Source organism: Spinacia oleracea, chromosome 6 (assembly GCF_020520425.1).
Source record: "Spinacia oleracea cultivar Varoflay chromosome 6, BTI_SOV_V1, whole genome shotgun sequence".
Classification (NCBI taxonomy): Eukaryota; Viridiplantae; Streptophyta; class Magnoliopsida; order Caryophyllales; family Amaranthaceae; genus Spinacia; species Spinacia oleracea.
Window position 1 is genome coordinate 127,510,833 of NC_079492.1, and position 22,703 is coordinate 127,533,535.

General features: G+C 35.3%; 2 protein-coding genes across 5 annotated transcripts; both read left to right on the top strand.

Moving 5' to 3' along the window:
* The first annotated feature begins 2,626 nt into the window (after positions 1 to 2,626).
* LOC110787084 (protein BCCIP homolog) lies at positions 2,627 to 8,199 on the top strand. Of its 2 annotated transcripts, none has more exons than XM_021991659.2 (9): positions 2,627 to 2,790; positions 5,978 to 6,139; positions 6,248 to 6,324; positions 6,437 to 6,661; positions 6,863 to 7,072; positions 7,172 to 7,237; positions 7,345 to 7,434; positions 7,522 to 7,578; positions 7,833 to 8,199. In XM_021991659.2, exons 2-9 carry the CDS (start codon positions 5,989 to 5,991, stop codon positions 7,929 to 7,931), a joined length of 975 nt encoding a protein of 324 aa, XP_021847351.1. In that variant the 5' UTR covers positions 2,627 to 2,790; positions 5,978 to 5,988; the 3' UTR covers positions 7,932 to 8,199. The 2 variants fall into 2 exon arrangements, with proteins under 2 accessions (XP_021847351.1, XP_056689105.1); XM_056833127.1 differs by lacking the exon at positions 2,627 to 2,790 and adding an exon at positions 5,499 to 5,523.
* An 8,596-nt stretch (positions 8,200 to 16,795) lies between these two features.
* LOC110787083 (protein NPGR2) lies at positions 16,796 to 22,352 on the top strand. 3 transcript variants are annotated; one of them, XM_021991658.2, is made up of 6 exons: positions 16,796 to 17,180; positions 17,821 to 18,059; positions 18,436 to 18,688; positions 19,083 to 20,287; positions 20,546 to 20,641; positions 20,829 to 20,967. In XM_021991658.2, exons 2-5 carry the CDS (start codon positions 17,844 to 17,846, stop codon positions 20,624 to 20,626), a joined length of 1,755 nt encoding a protein of 584 aa, XP_021847350.1. In that variant the 5' UTR covers positions 16,796 to 17,180; positions 17,821 to 17,843; the 3' UTR covers positions 20,627 to 20,641; positions 20,829 to 20,967. The 3 variants fall into 3 exon arrangements, with proteins under 3 accessions (XP_021847350.1, XP_021847346.1, XP_021847349.1); XM_021991654.2 differs by lacking the exon at positions 20,546 to 20,641 and adding an exon at positions 21,830 to 22,352 and having other exon boundaries at positions 16,802 to 17,180; positions 20,829 to 20,979; XM_021991657.2 differs by lacking the exon at positions 20,546 to 20,641 and adding an exon at positions 21,830 to 22,352 and having other exon boundaries at positions 16,802 to 17,180; positions 17,824 to 18,059; positions 20,829 to 20,979.
* Positions 22,353 to 22,703: the final 351 nt, after the last annotated feature.

Consider the following 22,703-nt stretch of genomic DNA (forward strand, 5'->3'; position numbering starts at 1 on the left):
TACAAAAATAAATTGGGCTCAATTAATTGGTATTATGTCACAATAAAAAGGTAGACATAATACGATAAATAAAATAATATCGGAAAAATTTAGGACGTAATTACGTGAATAATCGTAATTACAGATTAATAAAAGAGGCTTAAAATACGGGGTGTTACAAAGAGTTTTTTCAATGGGAGTCGTATGTTAGCCGAAACAAATAAGACTTTCATTGCCCTTATTCCAAAGGTTCTTTGCCTGGAAAAAGCTTCGCAGTTCAGACCAATTGGCCTTTGCAATACATCATATATGATCATCTTAAAGTGTCTCGTGTTACGAATGAAAAAGATCATGGGTTCGATTACTAGGGAGTTCCAGAATGTTTTTGTTCCAGGTTACTTGTTGATAATTGCTTAATAGCTCATGAGTTCATGCAGTTTGTTAAGAAGAGGAAGAAAGGTAAAGATTTTGCAGGGATTCAATTCTGAAGATGGATTTAACAAGGCGTATGATAGGATCAGTTGGGCCTTCGTGTGTAGAGTCGTTGTTGCGTTTAACTTTCCGGATTCGTGGGTCACCTGAATTATGGAATGTATTTCAAAAGCCTCTTACTCGGTTCTAGTGGATGGAGAAGTCTCGGACCAATTCAAACCCGAATGCGATCTCCGTGAAGGAGACCCTCTTTCTCCCTATATCTTCATCATGTGTATGAAAGTTTTATCACGGAAAATGCTGCAGTTACAGGATGATAATCATGTGCGGGGGCTAAAGTTAAGTAGAGGAATGCCTAGAATTAATCACTTGTTCTTTGCGGATGATGCAATGTTCTTCTTCAATGCTACGCCTGACTCTTGTACGAAGATGAGAGAAGCTCTTGATGAGTTCAGTTTGATTTCGGGTGAGGTTGTCAGTTTAGAAAAGTCTTTCATTATCTTTTCCCCGATACCCCCAGGAGGTTTATCTCGTTTTTGAGAAAACCTTTGGGGATGAAAAATAAACATACAATTTATATTTGGGATGCCCGATGGATGTGGATGGTAGGAGCTCTCAACAGTTCGAGTTCATTGTGGAACGGATAGCAAAAACAATCTCATCGTGGAAGTTCATCACCCTCTCCTAGGCAGTTAAGCTGATTTTGGTAAATAGCATAATTGTGGCAATGACTTCCCATGTGATTTCCCTTTATATGGTTCCTAAGAAAATCTTAAGGAAGATCACGAGCTTGTCCACAAAGTTCTGGTGGGCTACATCGAGTGATAAACGACCCATCTATTGGAGGAGTAGAGCTTTGTTGGAGAAGCACGTGCCTGAAGGAGGTTTAGGGATAAAAAATATAGAGCATCTGAATACTGCTCTAGTCGGTAAACAAGCATGGAGGATCCATAAAAACCCGCAACTTCTTGTCAGTCGAGTCATTACAAGGAAAATACAAGGTCTCCCCCATTACAAAAGATAAACAGATCATTAACCTTCGTCTGCCGTCTTGGGGCTTTAGAAGCATGTTTTGAGCATCAAGAGCCCTAAAAGAGGGGGTGGGTATGTGTGTAGGGGATGGCATGTCAGTGAGTATAGAAGAGCATAAATGGGTGAATGGTGAGCAAGTTAAGAAAAATAGGGGTGCAGGCACAAGCATTATGAGGGTTGCAGACAGGGTTGCAGACCTCATGATGGAAGATAAGTGTTGGAACCCTACACTAGTATGGGGTTCTTTCGACACCGCTACAACTAGAAAGATCATGGCAATTCACGTTAGCAAGATGGATTAGGAAGATTTAGAGTACTGGCACCCAATTGTGAATGGGCTATATTTCCTTAAATCGTCCTATCAGCTACTTCAAGGGAGAAAACTACACTAGATGTTGGTCTTTCATGGAAGGAAAGAAGAGGGGTCGTACGCGCAACCTAACAAGCAATACAGTTGTGTATGCAGGGGGATTTTGGTCTTGTGGGTGTAGTTCAGGTGCCCCGGCCCTTCGGCAATAATGGAGATAGACGGAGCTTGGAAAAAGATCAAGTATGCGAGCAGGGTGGAGGGGAGAGCAGGGGCTGGCTGGTATGCAACATGGGAAGGCAGTGTGAGGGAAGGCCGACAACATATTCTTGCTGCTACGCCTATGCAGGCTGAAACAATGGCGTTGTGGCTTGGTTTGAGTGGCATACAAGGTCTCTCTGCTAGGATATACAAGGTCTCTCTGCTTGGTCTGAGTGATATACAAGGTGTACACTGGTTGTGCGGAGTTGGTTCGTGCATTTTATTGGCCAAGCAAGGTGAAGTCGGAGATTCGCAGCTTAATCTCTCATATTGTTAGGGCTCGTTCAATATCGTTTTTTGTTTCCAGCTTTATTTTTGTTTATAAAACTAAAAACCAAAATATAAAACCAGAAAAAAAAAGTTTTCAGTTTTTTGTTGTCAGTTTTCATAATTAACATGATTACAATAGTTATGACTATTTTTTAGTTCGTAATTCAATCTAAATCATATGACTTATAGAGCCAGAAAAACCAAAAACTAAAAAGTGTTAATTATAGTACATTAAATTATTTATGTATCTCAAAAGTGGATAGAGTCTACGTAACTAGAGCCCATAATCTAGCTATTAAGGCTAGAAAAAAGGACTAGTTTGGTTTGGTTTGTTTTCCTTCTGCCCAAAAGAAAAAAAAAAAAAAAAAACAAAAACAAATACATGCTCCGTACATTTCTGTTTCGAAAATCGTGGTGAACAAGGACTAAAACACACGCCCATCGTCTGTCTCTAGTCTCTACTGAACTCCCCTACTCTCCTCTTCGCCGCCCCTTTTGCTCTTCTCAAGGTTAGCAGCTGTTCTATTGTGTTCTCTTTTTGGCTAATTAGGTTTACAATTTCTGATGTTTCAATTAACTTTTATGCTATATTTTGTCGAATAATTTAGTTGGTTTGCGCATTTGTTTGATCCCTTCAATTTATATTTTGATACTTACATATTGATGTGTTGATATTGGAGAATATCAGGTTAATGGGGGGACGAAACTGTGGGGAAATGTCGACTGACAATTGCGAGCTAGGGTTTTCAATTTTAGTTTCTGGTGCAGTGAATTAGTCAAGCAATCCCCTAATTTAGGCTTTTCTCTTAGGGTCTTCTAATTCAGATAATTTAGATTGAGAACTTGGATTTTAGTTACTACGGAGTTTTATCACTGTTGTCTTCTGAATTTTGAAGAAAAATGTGCAAATTCACTCGTTGATTATTTTTGGTTTGATCTGTCCTTACTCAAGTGTTTGTTTATGGTCTTGAAGATTGTTCAATGAGCATGCGAAACGTTTTATTCGTTTGGTATAATTTTGAATAACATAATTTTAGTTTTAGTTATTTCCGGAGCTTCCGAGCTTGTAGCTGAGCCTAAAAAAAGTGTGGTGAGCTTGACATGAGGCAGCGAAAATGCGAGATTGAGCTTATATGTTTGACATTAAGCCAGGAAAAATCAGGCCTTACTTTACACTAATCTCATTGAGAGGAGTCATGTAAGAAAGGGAGAAAGTGAAAGAGTTTTGGGAACCCCTTTTGCCGCTGCTTGATTGATTAACCGTTACAACTAGAATTATTTGGTGACATTCACCATGGATTAGCATGACTAGTTAGTCCTTGTATTTTTATTAGACTGGATGATATTTTCTTTGCTGTGAGTTGGTGGGGGAAGGGAGTGCAAAGTAAAGTTTTAGGAGATAGAAAATTTTCATCGGCTCATTTGTTTTGATTGGAAGGAAAAGGCATTCTTTTTTAATGGGTTGATTATGAGGTAATAAAAGGGAAATGAAACTTATATCCATTACGGTGACTTGGTGAGTTAGATGTTGCCATGTTGGGTAAGCGGATATTTTTGACCTTTGGTGGAGTGGATAAAAGAGTGTTTTTTGTTCACGCTTCTTGCTTGAATTTGCTTTTGTAGAAAGAAATTAATTTGAAATGAATTTCCCATCTCCTCAGACTCCAACTCGCACTGCTCTCATCTCCTTCCTCGAGTAATTCCTCCTCCAACCCTAACTACTTAGTCGGCGTTGTGAATTTTCAATTTCGGGAATTCCAACCACCACTCCTTTTCTGCCGCTGTTATTCTTGGTGTTCTCCACAGTGTATATCTTCTTTTCCGCATTCATTTTCTTCACTAGTCTATTTATCTGGATATTTCTGTGGATTTTATTTATATTTTTATTGATTTTATTTGTATTTTTCCGGTGTATAGCAGAATAGAAATGAGCAATAATTTAAGGGTATAACAAACTAAGTTTGATTGAATTTATTTATATTTTATATATTTATGAATTTGATTGAATAAGAATTTGGGCAATTTTTTAAAAAATTAGAATTCTGAGCTTGAGAAATGTAGGTAGTGTGGGGGTTTTGTTTATGAGGAAATAGTGTATTAGGTTAGATTTGACGCCTGATGCCAAGAAGTTTGATGATTAATAAGGCCTCAATACCATTGAACCACTTCAACCATTCAGCCTAATTTGCTGGCTTTTTTTTTCATAACCCTTTTATGTTAGGAGGAAAAACTGTGAAAATTGCATTTTCCTTTTCTCCCTAGCGAGGCTGGGCACCCTACTGTCCTGTCTCAGGGACAGCTCTTATTGGTTAAATTTCCATAGTGGTTGTTGGTTTCTTGGTGTTTGATTTGGTTTGGAGTGATTTCGCAGAGTGTTTTTTTGTGATTCTGCAAATCAATTGTAATTCGTAATGCATTAATGTAGACAAAACAAACCCACATAGGTGGATTTTCGAGGCGATGGGTTGAAGGGGATATTTGAATTCAATGTTCGTCCCTGTTTCTTAGAAGGCAATGTTTCAAAAAATTCTCTGATGAGTGTCAGTTTTTCTAAGAGGTGATGTACTGATGTGGTGAGTTCTGGCTCGAAATAACGGGTGCAATGAATATTATTTCGATGGTTGTAGCTAGTTGATTAGGTTTTAATGTATTGAGTTTCAACTTGATTGGTGTTGCTAACTGCGGCGCTCTGGATGTGTAAATACGTATTGGGCTTACTGTTTTGAGTAATGAGTTTGTTTTCATGTATGACAAGCTTGAGAAACTTTCGTCTAATGGATTCTAACTATTACAAAAAAAGGAATATGATTGAAGATGGTAATTATTACATACTGTGAAATGTGAATTACTAGAACTATAAGATGAAGAAATTACGGCATAACCACTGTATTGAGTAAACAGTTGAGCCATGGGCTGACTAACCTAACTCACATTGTAGCCGTGCTTGTTGACATGGTGGGATTGGAATATTGCTCGGAGGATGGAACATTGAGTATGGTTTTAAATCTCAGTTGAAGTCATGATTGCGTAACCACTTACGCGGACAATGTGCATGGTTTTCAGCTGTTGCAGTAACATCTCGGTTCAAAAACCTTTTGCAATGTGGTCACAATGCGGTGATGGGTCGGGATTCAATACCATGACACTGAATTCTGTATGCACTGACATTTATATCTACCCCGGGTATTTAGGATCACGTCATAAGGGATAAAAATACAGGCATCTTCTTCATTGCCGAATGTGTATGAGTCTCTTCTCTATTGTTCTACTAGTGTTTGGATTTTGGTACTTATATGGTTCTGCTTGACCTTTTCTCTGTTGTTTATTGTCTGGTAGACATTCTAGCTAACAACTCATGTACTTATATTTATTTAAGATTCTAAGAAACCCAATGGAAACGATTGGTCTTTGTTTTATAACATGGACCTGCTCATGCCTTGGATGTTAGCTGAGATAGTTAGAGGTCCTCAGTTTGTGTCCTATGGATGTCTGAGTTTTATATGAGATTACCTTTGAGTTTTGCTTGTTACGTAGCACTGTCTATTTGGACCAAATAAACATAGCACCTTCTGTGAAATTCTTTCCTCTGAATTATGTTTATGCCCGTTGAATTTTCATTTCGAAAGATGAAAGATGTGAGAATAAAAATTTGAAGTTTTAAGATGTATTTTGACCAATTTTTTTACTTAACTGCAGAAATAAAGGGGATGCCTCGAAAACCACGAAGAAGTGGCCAGCTAGTGCCTCGACCTTTCGCATTTTCTCCATTTGCTCGTTCAGTGACTAGAGTTGCAACAGCTTGTTCATCAAAGGACAAAGTTTCTATTTCAAAATCTGACAGAACATCAAAGTTATTAGGTGTCTTTTCTAGTAATTTTTTTCCTGTATTTGAGGAGCCTTGTTCTTTCTATTTGTGTTTTGCGGTTCATGTGACTTTTGAAAATCTTTTCTATTATACATTTTCAGCCGATAAATCTAGTAGCAAGCACAGTTTGAGGGAGAACGATTCAGAATCTGAAACTTCTGAAGAAGAAGCACCTGAAGTAAGAATTCCTTTGTTGGTTGTTGTTATTCTCCATTTTAGCTGCACGCTGCCGTTCAAATAGTCCTTATTTCCCCTGACCATTTTACCCTTCTTTTGAATTATTTTCAAAGGAAATAATCCAAGCAGATTTTGCCTTTTTTGACCCAAAGCCTGATGACTTTCACGGAGTGAAGATGTTGCTACAGAGCTATCTTGATGATAAGCAGTGGGATGTGAGTGGTTTTGTAGACTTAATATTAGCGCAAACGACAGTGGGCTCTGTGGTCAAGATAGAGGATGATGAAGATGAGGGATTGTTTGCACTTCTTACAGCTTTGAACTTGGGAAGATATAAGGTAACAACAGGCGTCTCAATACCACTTCTTGATTACTTGCCATGGCGTGGCTTGCTCCTTTAGAATTTCATTAAGGACCCTTGAAATTGTCTGATTGGTCAAATTGTTCTGATACATCTACCACGAAATTCAAGAAGCCACCATTTCTCAATCGATCATAATGAATTAACTAGTTATGATTTTGGGTTCTTGTGATGGCAGGATAATAAGTGTATCAATGAAGTTAGAGACTACTTGCTCAAAGTATGCGGGGAAAAGAATACAGTTGGGGAGCTAAAGAGACTTCTAGAAGACCAAGCTGACCATGTTGGTCTATTGGTTTCCCAGCGTGTCATGAATCTTCCTCCCCAACTTTTGCCACATCTTTACAATTCCCTTTTTGATGAAATTTCATGGGCTACTGAAGATGAGGTAATTATATGTAGAAGCTTGTTTCTTGCTTGTATTTCTTATCTATTTTGACGGATGGTGATCTAAACAAGTCGTATTTTTATTTTGCGATAATTTAAGCCAACGAAAGATCTCCGTGAGTCATTTCGCTTCAAACATTATCTACTGCTCACCAGAATATATAAGGTAATTCAATACTGTTCTTTCTTTATAACTCTTCAGGAATTCATTGCAGTTTGCAGTTCTGATATTCATTTATCTTTTGCATTCTCCTACTGTTCTGCTTGTTGCAGAAGAAAGCACAAAATAAGAAGGGATCTACTAGTAGTAGCAATGACGAGGATATAATATATGTAAAGCCAGAAGATGAACTTTTCTTCGAGGTTTTCACCAATCCAAGGCCTTTGTCTTAATGTGAATTTAATCACTTCCTGAACTTCTTTTTGATGATTTCTTAATGGGGTTTTCAGCTTTGTTCATGGTCATTTACTTTCCCTTTGCACATTCAGCCTCCAGCAAGTCAAGAGGTCAGTTTGAAACCTTCCCTTGCACATCTTTCTTGGTATTCGCTTTTTTTCTTCATTTTCCCACTTGTTCTTGTAGTTCCTCAATGTTCTATTTTGATCTGGATACTTAAGATAACTATAGGATATCATGATACATTCCTTCCTATCCTTTTTCACCCATGCAAGTTAAATACTTAGTCTTATAAGGTGTGTTCAGGATTATTTGGCAGCAATTCTGACTGTTTTAGCTTGTTTGTCGATGATTGTGGATGCAGTTAAAAAATTATAGACTGATGGGGCTTGTGATGGCTGTTGAGGCAGACAAAGCACCAGCATTCCGGGAAAAATTGCGATCTCTAATTGACGAGCCTTGATGTCTTGTTTCCCTATAGGTTATTTTCTTGAATATGTCAGTTAAGCAATTTTGATATTCAGGACCAAATTTCAACAGATCCATATGGAGAAAAAGAACTTCTTAATCTTAATCTTAATCTTAATCTTAATCTTACGATAGAGCTTGAATGTAGTGAAAGAGCTTGAATCCAAATATCCAATGTTGTTTATTTCGTAAGAATGAAATGATCAATTTTTCTATTTGGAAATGAGAACACAAAAGAGTCAAAAGCTTTGATAGATTGTCAATGATAGAAGTTAAAAGAGTGTTTGGTTGGGTGGAAAGTTTGCCAATTCCCTTTGTTCGGTTTTTAAATGGGTGGAGTGTAGTTTCTGACTGTATGGAAGGAAGCCATATTTCTACCTTCTTTCTTCTCGCCTCCTCTCCTCTCCGTTCCTTTCAACTTTCATTTTATTCTTGTAAAAAACTAGACGAAGTACAAGTTGGCAAGTTGCACAACAAATATTTTTCATGTTATCATTGAAAATGTTTTCCGTTGAGACTAATGGAACCTTTCTATTCTCACTTGCGTAGTGGGCAACTTGAAGTTCAACTTAGTCTTTAAAGGATTACTATTTGCTGTTGTTTGTAACAACGCTACTATTCTCATAGTTGGGTTGCTTAGGGTGAGTTTATCCCTAGTCTTGAAGTGAGTCTTGAGGTGAGTCTCAAGCCTAAATCTTGGGATAATGTGATAAAAGACTACACCAAGTCTTGAAGTGAGTTTGAAAATCCAAGACTCACTCAAGACTCACTTAAGACTCCACTTTTTTTTTTCCTCCAATCAAATCATGCCACACCATCAAACTTAATTTATCTTATTTCACCCAATTAAATTATTGATGGTTTATGTATTATTTTGTTTCATTTGCCTTTAAATTTATGTTTTAGATCTTTTGAATTTAATATGTTGTATTATTGTTTCTAATTTGTACGGAAGAAAAATCGAAATTAACATTTTCTGTTTTTTTTTCATGTTTTTCCCGAATCATAAATTACGTTATTTTAGAGCTGGTCAACATGGGCCCGACCCGTTGGCCCGACCTGACCCGGTCCGAAAATTATCGGGTTTTGGGCAGAAGGTCTGGCCCGACCCGAATGTTTTTAAAAATTTACGGGCTTGGACAACGTAAAACTACAATTTAGTTATAAATTTGGTCGGTCCGAAATTGGCTCAAAAGCCGGCTATTTTTAGCCCAAAATAGCGGGTTTTGGGCATACAAAATTGGCCCGAAGCTTGGCCCGCCCCGCCCCTACATAACGGACAAATTTTTATGTACTCGACCCGGTCCGACCCGCCTTTTGATCAGGTCTACTTTGTTTATATGTAAGAAAACATAGTTTCAATATTATTTAGAAAATGTACCAAAAAAAATAAAATATACATAAAATATTATTTTAAGAGTTAGGTGAGTTTGAGGTGAGTCTGGGGATAATGTGTAAAAATAGGGTGACACACCATTATTGGATTAGTTGTTTGTAGTCGTTGCTAAACTTTTTTTTTTTTTTTTTTTGACATTCAACACCCTGTGGTTGCCAAAGTAGCTATCAATAATTAATTGAAAGAAAGTACGAGCAGGACCACATATAATTATAATAATAGTACTTCGTAATAGTAATAGTACTTTTTTAAAAAGTTTATAATAATTCTGATTTTTATTTCACTCCCTGCGGTTTTTATTACAAGTGTTACGGTTGATTTGACCATTCCTCCATCTGTTCCTAAATATGTGTCACTTATAAAGTGGTGTTTTTTTATATGTGTCTATTTTTAAATTTTTGAACATATACTTTTTCCACTTTTGTACATCACCATAAATTTGTTGACACATAATAAAACCCACTAAAAAAGGAGAATTAAAGACAATAAATATGTCATTTCAATCAATAGAAAAGCATGGTGTACAAGATGTCTTGTACACTAGGTGTACATGTAGTAGGATCCCACTTTATCAATAAATAATCATTTTCCCAAAAAAACACTATCAATCATTGTTTTCTTACACACTTTTCATTTTTATTAATTACCCTGCAATCCTCGATAAGTGACACCTGTTTAGGGACGGAGGGAGTAATATTTTTTATTGTCCATGCGTAAAATTTGTGAAAAACGTTGTGACAAATTTAACATTATCTTACATGATAACATTTTTTATAAAAAAATTATCGGTAAAAAAATATCGAATCGAAGTTAGCAATCGAAGTTAGCACTTAAAAAAATATCGCTCCTCTCTCTCCCTCTCCTTTTTCTCTCTTCTCTCTCATCTTTTAGGGTTTCAATTTTCTTGGCTGTTTAGGCCGAAAGTAGTCTAATTTCTTCGGAAATTAGACTATTTCCGATCCTTCTTCTTGCTTTTCATTGTTTTATTTTCATGTTTTTTCTTGTTTTTGGTTTCTTTTCTGTTGATTTGTTCCCAATTTATTATTGGGTTGTTCCCAATTTATTTGGATTTCTCCTGGAGTTTTCTAGGTTCTTGATTCTCATTCATGGATGAGATTTTTTTTAAGGTTTCAATAATTGGGAAGGAGATTTGGATTCATACAGGTTTAGGGTTTATCATCAACTCGTCGATCATAACAATTCGTGCGCAGATTGCGAAGGGCTCTACTTGGAAAGATGTGAAATCATCGAAAATCACTGTTCGCGTCAAGCTAGAAGCGGTGGAGTACGAGATGTGCTTTAGGATGCAGAATAGTAATTGTTTTGATTGTAACAGTTATGTATTTTCTTTGAATCTGTGGTATGCAGATCCTTTTTATCATTGTAGATGCCGTATGGCTTATTATTAATGGATATTGTTCTTCCCCGTCAAAAAAAAAAAAAAAGAATAGTGCAAAAAGTCAATTTATAATACATAGAAAAAACAGGGAGAGTAAAAAAATTTAAATTTAATCGGTAAGTTCATTAGATTAATCTATCAAAAAAAATGTTTGGATCATAATAAATCAAATCAGATCAGAAAAATTTAAAGTAAACTGAACAAAGCCGAATTAAGTAGTTGTACTCACCTGAAATAAATGGATATGGTATAAATCTTATTCTCCCATCCCGAATTAAGTGACACGTTTGATTTTGCATGACTTACAAGGGTCTTTGACCCCTGTTATTTTTTTTTATACAAACTTTTGTATAAGGCGGTCTTACGAAAAAGACCGCCTTGATGGCAGCCTAACATGCCACGTAAAATCTGACGTGGCAGAACTATAAACTTTTTTTTTATGAAAATATAAATACCCATTTTCTTCCCATTTTCATTTCAAAACCCTAATTTCTTTCTCTCTCCTCCAAATCTCTCCGTCTCTCTCCTTAAACGCCGCCATACTCTCATCAAAATTGATGACGGAAATGACGAAGCAGGCGGCGGAGCTCCTCCACTTTCCAGCGGAGATATTACGGTGGCCGGCGAGTAGCGCGAAATGATGGAGAATAGCGATGAAGGAATCAAAAGAAGGAGGAGAGCCGCTCTCTTGCCGTAAGAAGTCGGTGGCCGACGAGATAGGGAAGCAAGGAGCTGCACGGCGAAGGAAAGAGATGAGGGAGAAGTGTCCGTCCTTGCCGTCGTCGCCTTCCGAGTTGGCGTTGCACGGGTTGAGCCGTGGGTGTTAGAGGCATTGCGCGGGTCACCTCCTCGCAAAGCTGCGGCTTCAATGATTTTAGGTTTTAGGCCACCGCAAGATTCGCCGCGGCCATACTGATTTTTGATCTCGTCGCCGCTGGTCATCAAGATTCGAGAAGTTGTAGAACGACGAAGGAAAGAGAAGAAGGTAGAAGTCGATTATGATGATAAATGGCGAAGGAAACAGGTTTGATTTTCTACAATCTGTAGATTTTAATTTTATTTATCTGAAATTATCATGTTGCCGGATTTTTTGGATTTTGATTTTTATGTATGCGATTTTGTTTTTGTTTTGATTAGGTTTATGTTTCGTTTCGATTGAATTGTTTAGGTTTTTCTAATTTCCTCTTTTGATTTAGGTTTTTTCTATTTTTGAATTTCTGACAGGAGGAGGATTTGCCGCTGGTGGTTGCTTCTGGTGGTTGCCGTGGAGGCTACAACCGCCACCCTGGTGCTGGAAGTTGCGGTGCTCGGGACTTGCTGGTGCTCAGTGTTGTTCATGTTGTTGGTGTGGTAGTCGGACTAATTGATGCAGAATGGAAGCCTTGCGGTGGCTGCTAAGACTTGCGGTGTCACGAATGAGCAATTGATTGCTGTTATTTAATTAGTTTTAGGTCTTTTGTTTCAGTTAAGAATATGGTTCTTTTAGTTAAGAATGTTGATGGTTTAGTTAAGAATGTTGATGGTTTAGTTAATTTCGATTCGAATGCTTCTTTTAGTTATAATTGATTTTGTTTTAGTTACGAATATTGTTGTTTTAGTTAAGAATTATTTCATTTTAGTTAAGAATTATCATCTTTTAGTTAAGATTAAATTTCTGAGTTTTAGTTAAGATTTTCTGAAATTTAGTTAATATTTTCTAATTTTAGTTACGAATTTTCGAGTTTAATTTAAAATTTCTGATTTTCTATGTTTTAGTTATGAATTTATCAGTTTTAGTTACGATTTTCTTGGTTTTAGTGAAAGTTTTTTGAGTTTTAGTTACGTATATTTTAGTTTCAATTCAGGGCTTTACTTACGATTTTTTGAGTTTCACGAGTTTAAGTTACGATTTTCTTGGTTTTAGTTAAGATTTTTTGAGTTTTAGTTATGTATTTTTGAGTTTTAGATAACGAATTTCAGAGTTTTAGTTAAGATATAAAATTTTAAGCATTGAAACTAGAGCTGTCAAAAATCGACCCGACCCGAAAACCGACCCGAACCCGACCCGAAAATACTGGGTCCTGAACAAGATTTTGTGACCTGTAACCCGATTTTATCCGAACCCGAACAACCCGAAAAGGAATGGGTCAAAACCCAACCGAACCCGTTTTAGACCCGACCGATTGAAAATCATTGTATTTATAGTAATAAATGAGATTATGAGAAAATTTAAGCATAAAAGACACGTTGTTTTTACTATTGTTCTGTGTAATATGATTTTAATTTGAATTATACGCCATTTTATGATTGAATTTGACAAAATATAAACTTTCGTAGGAAAATTTGTTAACTTGTGCTAATATTTTGTATATTTTTCACCTAAATTAATGAAAATATAATGCGCGTTTTAAAATCTCTCAACCCGTTGGGTCGACCCGAACCCGAAAGTTCTGGGTCTTGAACAAGCATTTGTAAACCCGAACCCGAAAGTGACCGACCCGATTCAACCCGAACCCGAAAGTAAATTTTTACAACCCGACCCGACCGACCCGTTTGACAGGTCTAATTGAAACTAATTAGTTAAGCAATTGAATCAATTAGTTAAAAAATTAAACTATTAAGTTAAGTTTCGGAATCAATTAGTTAAACAATGTAATAAATTAGTTAAGCAATGTAACATATTAGTTAAACCATGCAAGAAATTAACTGAAACCAATTAGTGAAGCACTGGAAGTAATTAGTTATACACTGGATTTAATTAAGTTAACCACTGGAACTAATTAGTTAAGTTTGAGATTCAATTAGTTAAACAATGAAACTAATTAGTTATACAACGAAACCAATTAGTTAAGCACTGAAACCAATTAGTTAAGCATTGCAACTAATTAGTTAATATTTTATGAGTTTTAGTTATTAATAAGTTTGTTTTAAATTAATAACTATTCGACTCATAAGTTTAATTATTTGTTTTTATACCTTAACTATTTTGTTATTCAATTTGTTATGATTTTATTTCTTTTAGTTATGTTTTACACTAGTTTAGTTAGTACCCAAAAAATTTACCAATTTTAATTTCGAAAAAATAAAATAAAATTTAAGCCTGAAATCAAATTAGTTAAGCTTGAAGTCCAATTAGTTAAGCTTAAAGTCCAATTAGTTAAGCCTGAAGTCCAATTAGTTAAGCCTGGAAATCCAATTAGTTAAGCCTGGAAAAAAAAAATCGAAAAAAATATTTTTCAAATTTTTTTTTTTTAAAATTCGAATAAAAAAATAATAATTTAAGCCTGAAATCAAATTAGTTAAGCCTGAAATCCAATTAGTTAAGCTTGAAGTCCAATTAGTTAAGCCTGAAGTCCAATTAGTTAAACCTGGAAAAAAATCAAAAAAAAAAAAATTCGAAAAAAAAAATTTTAAATTTTTTTTTGAAAAAAAAGAAATTTTAAAAAAAATTACATGCTGATGTCAGCACATGCGCCAACATGGCTGCCAGCAAGACTGCCAACAAGGCGGTCTTTCCTGTGAGGCGGTCTCACACAAAAGTTTCTGTTTTTTTTATGTATCATTACAAATTTATACATTTTTTGTGCTGAAAATATAAATCAATTTTTTTTTATATCATTAAATTTTTATACATTTTTTGTGTTGAACATATAAATCAAAACAAATGGTACCAAAGGTCTCTTTGATATTGTTTAACTCAGTACGTTCAACAAAAATAAGGCAAAAAAAAATATAAACTTTGACTTTGAAAAGTCAAAACATGACACTCAATAAACCAATTTCAAAAGGTCTTGCGCGCACAAGGTGTACAATAAATTTATTGTACACCAAGATAACTTTTATGCAGTTTTTTGTAACTTTAACCTATTTTTCTGTAACTTTTATATTATATAATTAAAATGTTGATAGATAAACATTTTAAAGGGTTAAATGATTAATTTATACATTATTAGTGATTTTGAAGAATTTTTTTTTATTCAAATGAAAAAATTTATCACTAAAAAATAGATAACTTTTACATATATAAATATAACTTTTAAGCATTTTGAGTCAACTTTTACTCCGGTGTACAATATTTATTATACACCCATTATAAATAAGAATTTGTGAACCAATTTATATAAAGTACTACCTCCGTTCCTAAAAGTTCTTTACGCTTTCCGTTTTAGTCCGTTCCTGAAAGTTCTTTACACTCCTACTTTATTCCATTTTTACTCCTATTTGGCCCACCATAAATAACTCACTCACAATACTTTAATATTAGTTTCCACCCACTCACATTGTTGGACAATTTATAGCCACTCATTTTTCATTTGTTACCCCATCATCACATGTTTACCAAAATTCCTTAATTACTGTGCAAATAGTAACCGTAAAGATCATTTAGGAACGGAGGTAGTATAAATTTATATTTAGCTTGGTTTGAATATTCCTCATCTAGTCTAATCTAATTGGATTATTCAATTTCACTAAACTTTGACATGTTTTGTACTCCCTCCATTTCTTTTTGATGTATCCATTTGGAATTTGGTGTGGTTTTTAAGAAAATTGGAATATTGGTTTGTATGGGTATAACCGTATAAGTGTAATGATTGGGTGTAAGAGAAATGATTGAGTGTAAGAGATTATAATAAATAAAGGAGTGAGAAAATAATAAAAAAAATAAGGTAAGAGAGATGAGTGATAATAATGGGTGATAAAGGAGGGGTGAGAGTGGGTATATGGGAAAGGGAAAAGAATTAAATATTGTGGGTGGGGAAAATTAAGTTGGAATATGGGTAGAATCTTTAGGTATTTTGGTAATTAGATAGAAATGTAAGGGTATTTTAGGATAAAATGTATGTCCAAAAATAGAATAGATTCTAAATGGATAGAACAATATGAAACGCTTAAAATGGAAACGGATACAACAATAAGAAGCGGAGGGAGTACACTATAAGAAATAAAATGTTATAAATTAACACAAATTCTTATTTACAAGTGGTGTACAATAAATATCGTACACCGGAGTAAAAGTTGACTCAAAATGCTTAAAAGTTACCTTTATATATGTAAAAGTTATCTATTTTTGGTGATAAGTTTTTTTCATTTAAATAAAAATTATTTCTTCAAAATCAATAATAATGTATAAATTAATCATTTAACCACTTGAAATGTTTATTTATCAACTTTTTATTTTATAATATAAAAGTTACAAAAAAGTAGGTTAAAGTTACAAAAAAACTGCATAAAAGTTATCTTGGTGTACAATAAATTTATTGTACACCTTGTGCGCGCAAGACCTTTTGATAAATTAAAATGTTATGTCAAAAAAAGGTATTATGAAGTGGGATTTTCTTAGATTCATACTCAATAGTACTGGTGTTATGCTATCAGAGATATTTGACAATAAACAAACGCAAATAAGGAAAAGAAAAACCAATTTAAGAAATAAATTGAAAGAAAACAACACCTGACTTTGGTATATTTCATTTGAGTAGACTACCGAACACACACATACATATATATATATATATATAGCGTCACCTAGGATTACTATTGATTTCGGTCAATGAAAAATAATATTTCTAATTTATTTTTTATTTATAAAAATTAAGTGTCACGTAGATAATTAATTAGGTGCGACGTAAATAGTTTAATTAATTAATTACGGAGTACTAATATATACAACTCCATCCAAAATCAAATACTCAAATGATCAAAAAATAAATCTAAAATGAAATTCATCCAAATCAAACACCAATCTAAAATAAAAATAAATCCAAATCAAACACTAATCCAATATACAACTTCATCCAAAATCAAACACTCTAATAAAAAAAAATAGAGTGTTACTTTAACTTAACAATTTATTAGAGTCCGTGCGTCGAACAGGCTAAAAATTTATTTTGTTTAGATTTTTTTTTTTTGGTGTGCAAATGAGCCACAAGGACGAAAATGAGAATCGATCCCAAAATTACCTGGAACCGGGATGAAAACTCTAACCAACTAAGCTATCATCACTCTCTAATTTGTTTACATATGAAATGAATGCGATAAATCAATTTTTAGTGCCAAAATGCGAAGAAAATCGGTTTACATTTGACACAACTCCCAAGATAAAATTCCAAATAGAAAAAGAAAGGCTGAGCTCACAAAATCTTTCCCTTTACGTTACAACAACTACATTTTCACAATTCCCTAAACATCCTCTCCAGGCAACAAAGCGAAAAAGGGTCTTGCCGCTTACCTGCATAAAAAGAATAGTTAAAAATCAGATTAAATAATTGAAAAAGTGAAGAAAAATTCATTGTTCTTGATTGGTTTTTTGATCAAACAAGAGAATCCTTCAAAAAGGCAATCAAACAGTGTCAATGAAGAATTAATTGAAGGGCCAAATCAATTTAAGAGATGGGCACCATCTTTTCTGGCACTGTCTGTTTTGCTCATCTCTGCACACTGTCCCCCACTTTTCCTTTTTCCGGCAACAGGTTGGTTCTATAATCCTAATTTCGAGTAAAATTAGTGAATTTTTATGATGATTTTTGTTGTACTCTAGGTACTTTTGGATGATTTTATTCTGAATTTTGTGCCATTTCTCTCGATTAATTTGTGAGTTTTTTTTTTTAAAAACAAATTATTTATTGTGGAAGTTGTTTGGGTTGATTTTGGAGTTCTATTATCTGTTTTCTATGTGAGGTTTTCATGGGTTTTTGAGGATTTATGATCGGTTTCTGGTAGTTCATGTAAAACGGGTGTTCATAATTTTGATCATGCTGAATGTTATGTTATAGTGTATTGGCTTGATCTTTGAGTTACATCATCTTTTTCCCATCTGGGTTTTCATGGGTTTTCAGGATTTATGATGGGTTTTTGAGGAAATTTTTTATTTTAAAAAATAGGTATCATAATTTTGATAATTTCAAATGTTCTGTTCTAACTACGTATTTGCAATTTAGTATTATCATCAGTTGCTCTACTTATTTAAGAGTTCAATTTCGTTTGTACTGTTGAGCTATTGACTTGGTAGCTCTATTTTTGGAGATTGTATCAAAATCATTTCTATTCATGTGGTTATTGAGAGACTTCTCTTGGTCTTGATGTTGATCTTGTTTGATGTGGTTGTGGCAGAAGTCATCGGAGTTTTGAGCAATATGAGTAACAACAAATCTGTCAAAGGGCTGAAGAAGAGTAGTGGTTGCTGGAATAATTCGAGTATAATGCAGTGCTTCTCTTCTAAAGACCAGATGAGAGTGGATGAAATTTTGAAGTTGTCTGATTCTTTTGATGATGTCCAGCCAAGGCCTGATACTGTCAACATAGAAGAAGCCGAGTCATCACTTCGTGAAGGTGGTGGTCTTAACTATGAGGTTTGTTTTTCCTGTGTTCTTCTCTAGAATGTTGATTTTGCTTCATTCAGAAAATCAGATGGATGATGAGAAACTCTAATGGTAATCAAGGTTTGTCATTCTGTTGGTTGACACTTGTCATAAATGTTACACTGTATCGGATCCTAGTTGAGGACAATGATTTCATGTCTTGGGCTAAAAACTACTTGTTGAATTGCATGAGTTTCCTTGTAGAGTAGCTTCAGTAGCTTCAAATTCAAAGGAAGTTCGTTGGCCTTTTGTGTTGTTTGATTCATATCAAAATATGTGAAAGTTGTGCTTGTTATCTGTTAATATAGGAGCCAGTGATTAGTGACGATGAATAATTTTTTAAGCTGAATAATATTCTAATTTTCAGGAAGCAAGAGCGTTGTTAGGAAAATACGAGTATCAGAAAGGAAACATAGAGCAAGCTGTACGTGTATTTGAAGGGATTGATATTACCTCAGTGACTCCCAGGATCAAACTTACTCTTTCCAGAATAAGAGATCGTCCAAAAAGGAGGTCTCGTAGTGATCCCGCCCCACCAATGTCATTACATGCTGTGAATCTGTTTTTCGAGGCCATGTTACTCAAAGCAAAATCATTGCAGTCCCTTGAGAGGTCTAAAGGTATTTCTTCAGAACGCTTGCTTTACTCAAAGCAAAATCATTGCAGTCCCTTTGTCTCTTTGCCATGACTTCTCCTTCTTTGGGTATATAGGGATAATTGGATGTTTTGGAAAAATGACTATTGGCCTCATAGTCTTGCTAATCACAAAATTAGTTTCCTGAATCTAAAGTAAGAAATTATTAGGTATATTTACTGGGTTCCATGGATTCAGCATTTCTTTAAGTTGCCATCTATCTGCTTGATTTTTTTTTGTTGGCGATGATTGTATGGAAGTGTATTCTGTATTCTTGAAGTGCTATAGAATAATTGGTGGTGGAAACATTTTATTTGGGCTTTGGAGGAACCAGACCTTCATTTCCTAGCTAATATTATTTTTCATTCGTTTTTGTACAGAAGCTGCTCAATCATGCAAAGTTATTCTGGACATTGTTGAATCGTCATTACCTGCTGGCTTGCCTGAAAACTTTGGTGCTGACTCTAAATTGCAGGAGACTCTGATCAGGGCTGTGGAGTTTCTTCCAGAACTATGGAAGCTTGCTGATTGTCCGCATGATGCAATTTTGTCTTACCGGAAAGCCCTTCTGCATCGTTGGAATCTTGACGCTGAAACTTCTGCTAGGATACAGAAAGAGTTTTCTGTTTATCTGTTATATAGTGGTGGCGAGGCAAGTCCGCCGAGTTTGCGTTCACAAAAGGATAGTTCGTTTGTACCTAAAAGCAATCTAGAAGAGGCTAGTCTGCTGCTACTGCTTCTGTTCAGAAAACAGATTAGAAAAGAAATTGAGTGGGACCCCTCAATTGTGGAACATTTATCATTTGCTCTAAGTGTTGCTAATCAACCCCAGGCCTTAGCCTGGGTGATAGAAGCATTGCCTTCTGGGATTATTGAGAGAAAGGAAATGTACCACACTTTAGCTCTTTGTTATCATGCACATGATGACACTTTTTCTGCCTTAAATCTTCTAAAAACGCTATTGCATCATTCAGAGGATCCGAATCATATCCCTGGCCTACTATTAGCGTCAAAAATCTGCAGTGAAAACCCTGGCTTGGCAGAAGAGGGGGTTGCTTATGCTCAAAGAGCTCTAGTTTTCAAGGAGGATAGGTGTCATCTTACAGCAGGTTGTATGTACACTTTGCTGGGAGTGTCACTTTCAGAGTATGCTGAATCAGCAGTCTCTGATTCTGAGAGGGTAACTAGGCAGTCGGAAGCTTTACAGGCACTGGAATCTACTGGGAATTTGACAAACTTAAGTGACTCTTTATCTGTTTACCATCTAAGTCTACAGTATGCTTTGCAGAGAAAGTTGGAACCTGCAGTATATTATTCTAAGCAATTGCTGAAGTTAGAAGGTGGAACTAATATTAGAGGATGGCTTCTGTTAGCACGGATTTTATCTGGGCAGAAATGTTATGCTGATGCAGAAACAGTCACAGATGCTGCTCTGGATCAGACTGGGAAGTGGGATCAGGGAGAGCTGTTGAGAACAAAAGCTAAACTCCAATTTGCTCAGGGTTATTTGAAAAAGGCTATTGAAACGTATATGAAACTTCTTGCAGTTTTACAAGTAAAAAAGAAGAGCTCTGGATCTCCGAAGGTACTTTTCAGTGTCTATTAGCTTGCTCTCCTTAGCTGTATTCGCTTATTATTTTTTAATCTGCATGATGATAGAAATTGGAAAAGATAACCGCTTTTGAACAAAATTCTCCATGTTCGTGCTTGTGAATTGGTTGCTTCTGTAGTTATAGGTACAGTAGGAGTTATTTGCAACAATACATCTTAGGAATTTCTGTATGCACTTTGTATGCGTGTGCGTGTTTGTGTATGTGAATTGTTTACACCTTCATATACACAGGTTCAACGTGCAATAGGGGCCGCTCTAATCCGGAATAGTCAGAGTCTAGTAGGCTCTGGATTGCCGGGTGAGATACCCTAAAAAAAGGTGCAATAGGTATATTTTTCAAGGATACTATATTAATAGATGCAGTGCATCCCTGATGGAAGGATTTCCAATCTGGTCTGCAGCCAATTTACTTGCAAATTGAAATTATCAAAATCTGACTGTATGTTGTTTTAAGAATCAAGCATTAACTGTCTAACTAGTCTTTTGCGCTCACAACTTTGTTTTTTTTTGACAGATTGATAATCATGTTTGGAAGTTAGAACTGCAAACGTGGCATGATCTGGCATGTATTTATATCAACTTATCACACTGGAAAGATGCTGAGATTTGTCTGTCTAAATCCAAGGCCATCAGTCCTAATAGTGCTTCCAGATGGCATATTATAGGTACATATATAGTCCCTTGCACTTTCTCTATATTTTCCTATTAAAATTTTATCATTTGCAATACTCGGATAAGCCAAATCGTACCAATAGATAGGTCTAACTCCTGGTTAGAAGTGTTATTTTACTTTGTACCATGCCAGAATTTTAGCCTTTTTCATAAAAGCAAGTGTGACATTTAAACTGGAAGGAATTCCCTCCCCTAAATGACTGTTTGGAGGTCCTTTCTGATATCTGAATTCTTTCTCCCACTCTTTTTCTCCTTGATGCTTGTTAAATTTGTTTCATTGGCAAATTCATAAGAACCTAAGAGTTTGGTGCTCAGAATGACAGTTAACTTCAGTACTGAACCAGTTTTTTGTCATTGTTGCGGTATGCCGGTATGGAGTTTGTAGGCTACCATGGTTAGTTATTATGGGATGTTATTGGAGTGACAGGGTGAGATAGGTACCTAGCCTTATGCACTACATGAATTTGTTTAGTGAGAAAGTATGGAAGTTTAGGCCTATGGGATATACGTATAAGCTGGTGTAACTCGTGTGATTGATTTTAGATGAATCATATTGCACATGACGGAGACTTGAAAGTAACAAATGCTTATTTATTTATTTATTTTGGTGTATGAACTACTACCAGACTATTCATAAAAACACGCAGAAGATGTTGCATTTGCATATGACCTATGCTAGTTACCATTCTGCAAATGAGCTTTACTGCTACATTCACCATTCCCCAAAGCCAGAAAAAGAAAAGAACAGAAGACCCACCCTGTAAAATTTTAGAACCGATTCTATTCTCTTCAGCCACATATTTTAAGTATCTGATAATTCATGTTGTAATTATTTATGTGCAGGTTCATTTCATGAAGCAAAAGGCCTTTACAAGCAAGCACTTGATGCTTTCAACACGGCCTTAAATATCGACCCATGTTATGTTCCAAGCTTAGTCTCCTCAGCTTTGATACTCAAACAGCTCAACTGTAAGCATAATTCAGTGATTAGGAGCTACCTAATGAATGCGCTGAAGCTTGACAGGACTAATCATGTTGCTTGGTATAACCTGGGATTGCTCTGCAAAGAAGACAACGAATCGTCTGTTGCAGATGCTGCAGAATGCTTTGAAGCTGCCGTATTTCTTGAAGAGACTGATCCCGTGGAACCCTTTAGATGACCAAATGCGATACCAAGACCTGATCCTGTAAGTGTAGCGCTCATACATAGATACAGAGTAGATACCTCTTTTTGAACTTCTTGGAAGAGCAATAAAAGGAGAGAATTCCCCCTTGTTTTTCCCGAGTATATTTCTTAAGATGCCTTTGTAAAATGAATAGTTTGCTGCTTTCTGTAAATAATTAAATTAGTGGACATGATATGCAACTGTAAAGGGTTTAGGTATGTGTTGATCATATTTGTGCAACTCTTTTATTTCTCACAACAAATTAGCAGCTCGATCTCTAACATCTAATGAACAAACGCAAGATTCAAGTATCAAATCAACTTGATTTGGATTGTAGAAGAAGATAGGAACAAGTAGGTACCATCAAAACTAAGCATTACCATATTATACATGTAGTACTCCGTATATAGTAATTAGCAAGTAATGGTCATGATTTGGGATTATTATTACTGACATAGAGATGGATAATGAGAAGGTATCTGAACCCACATAGGCAGTCGACGTAACTTCAAATTAGAAAATGGAGTAAAAATGAGATCCTGAATTCTTGT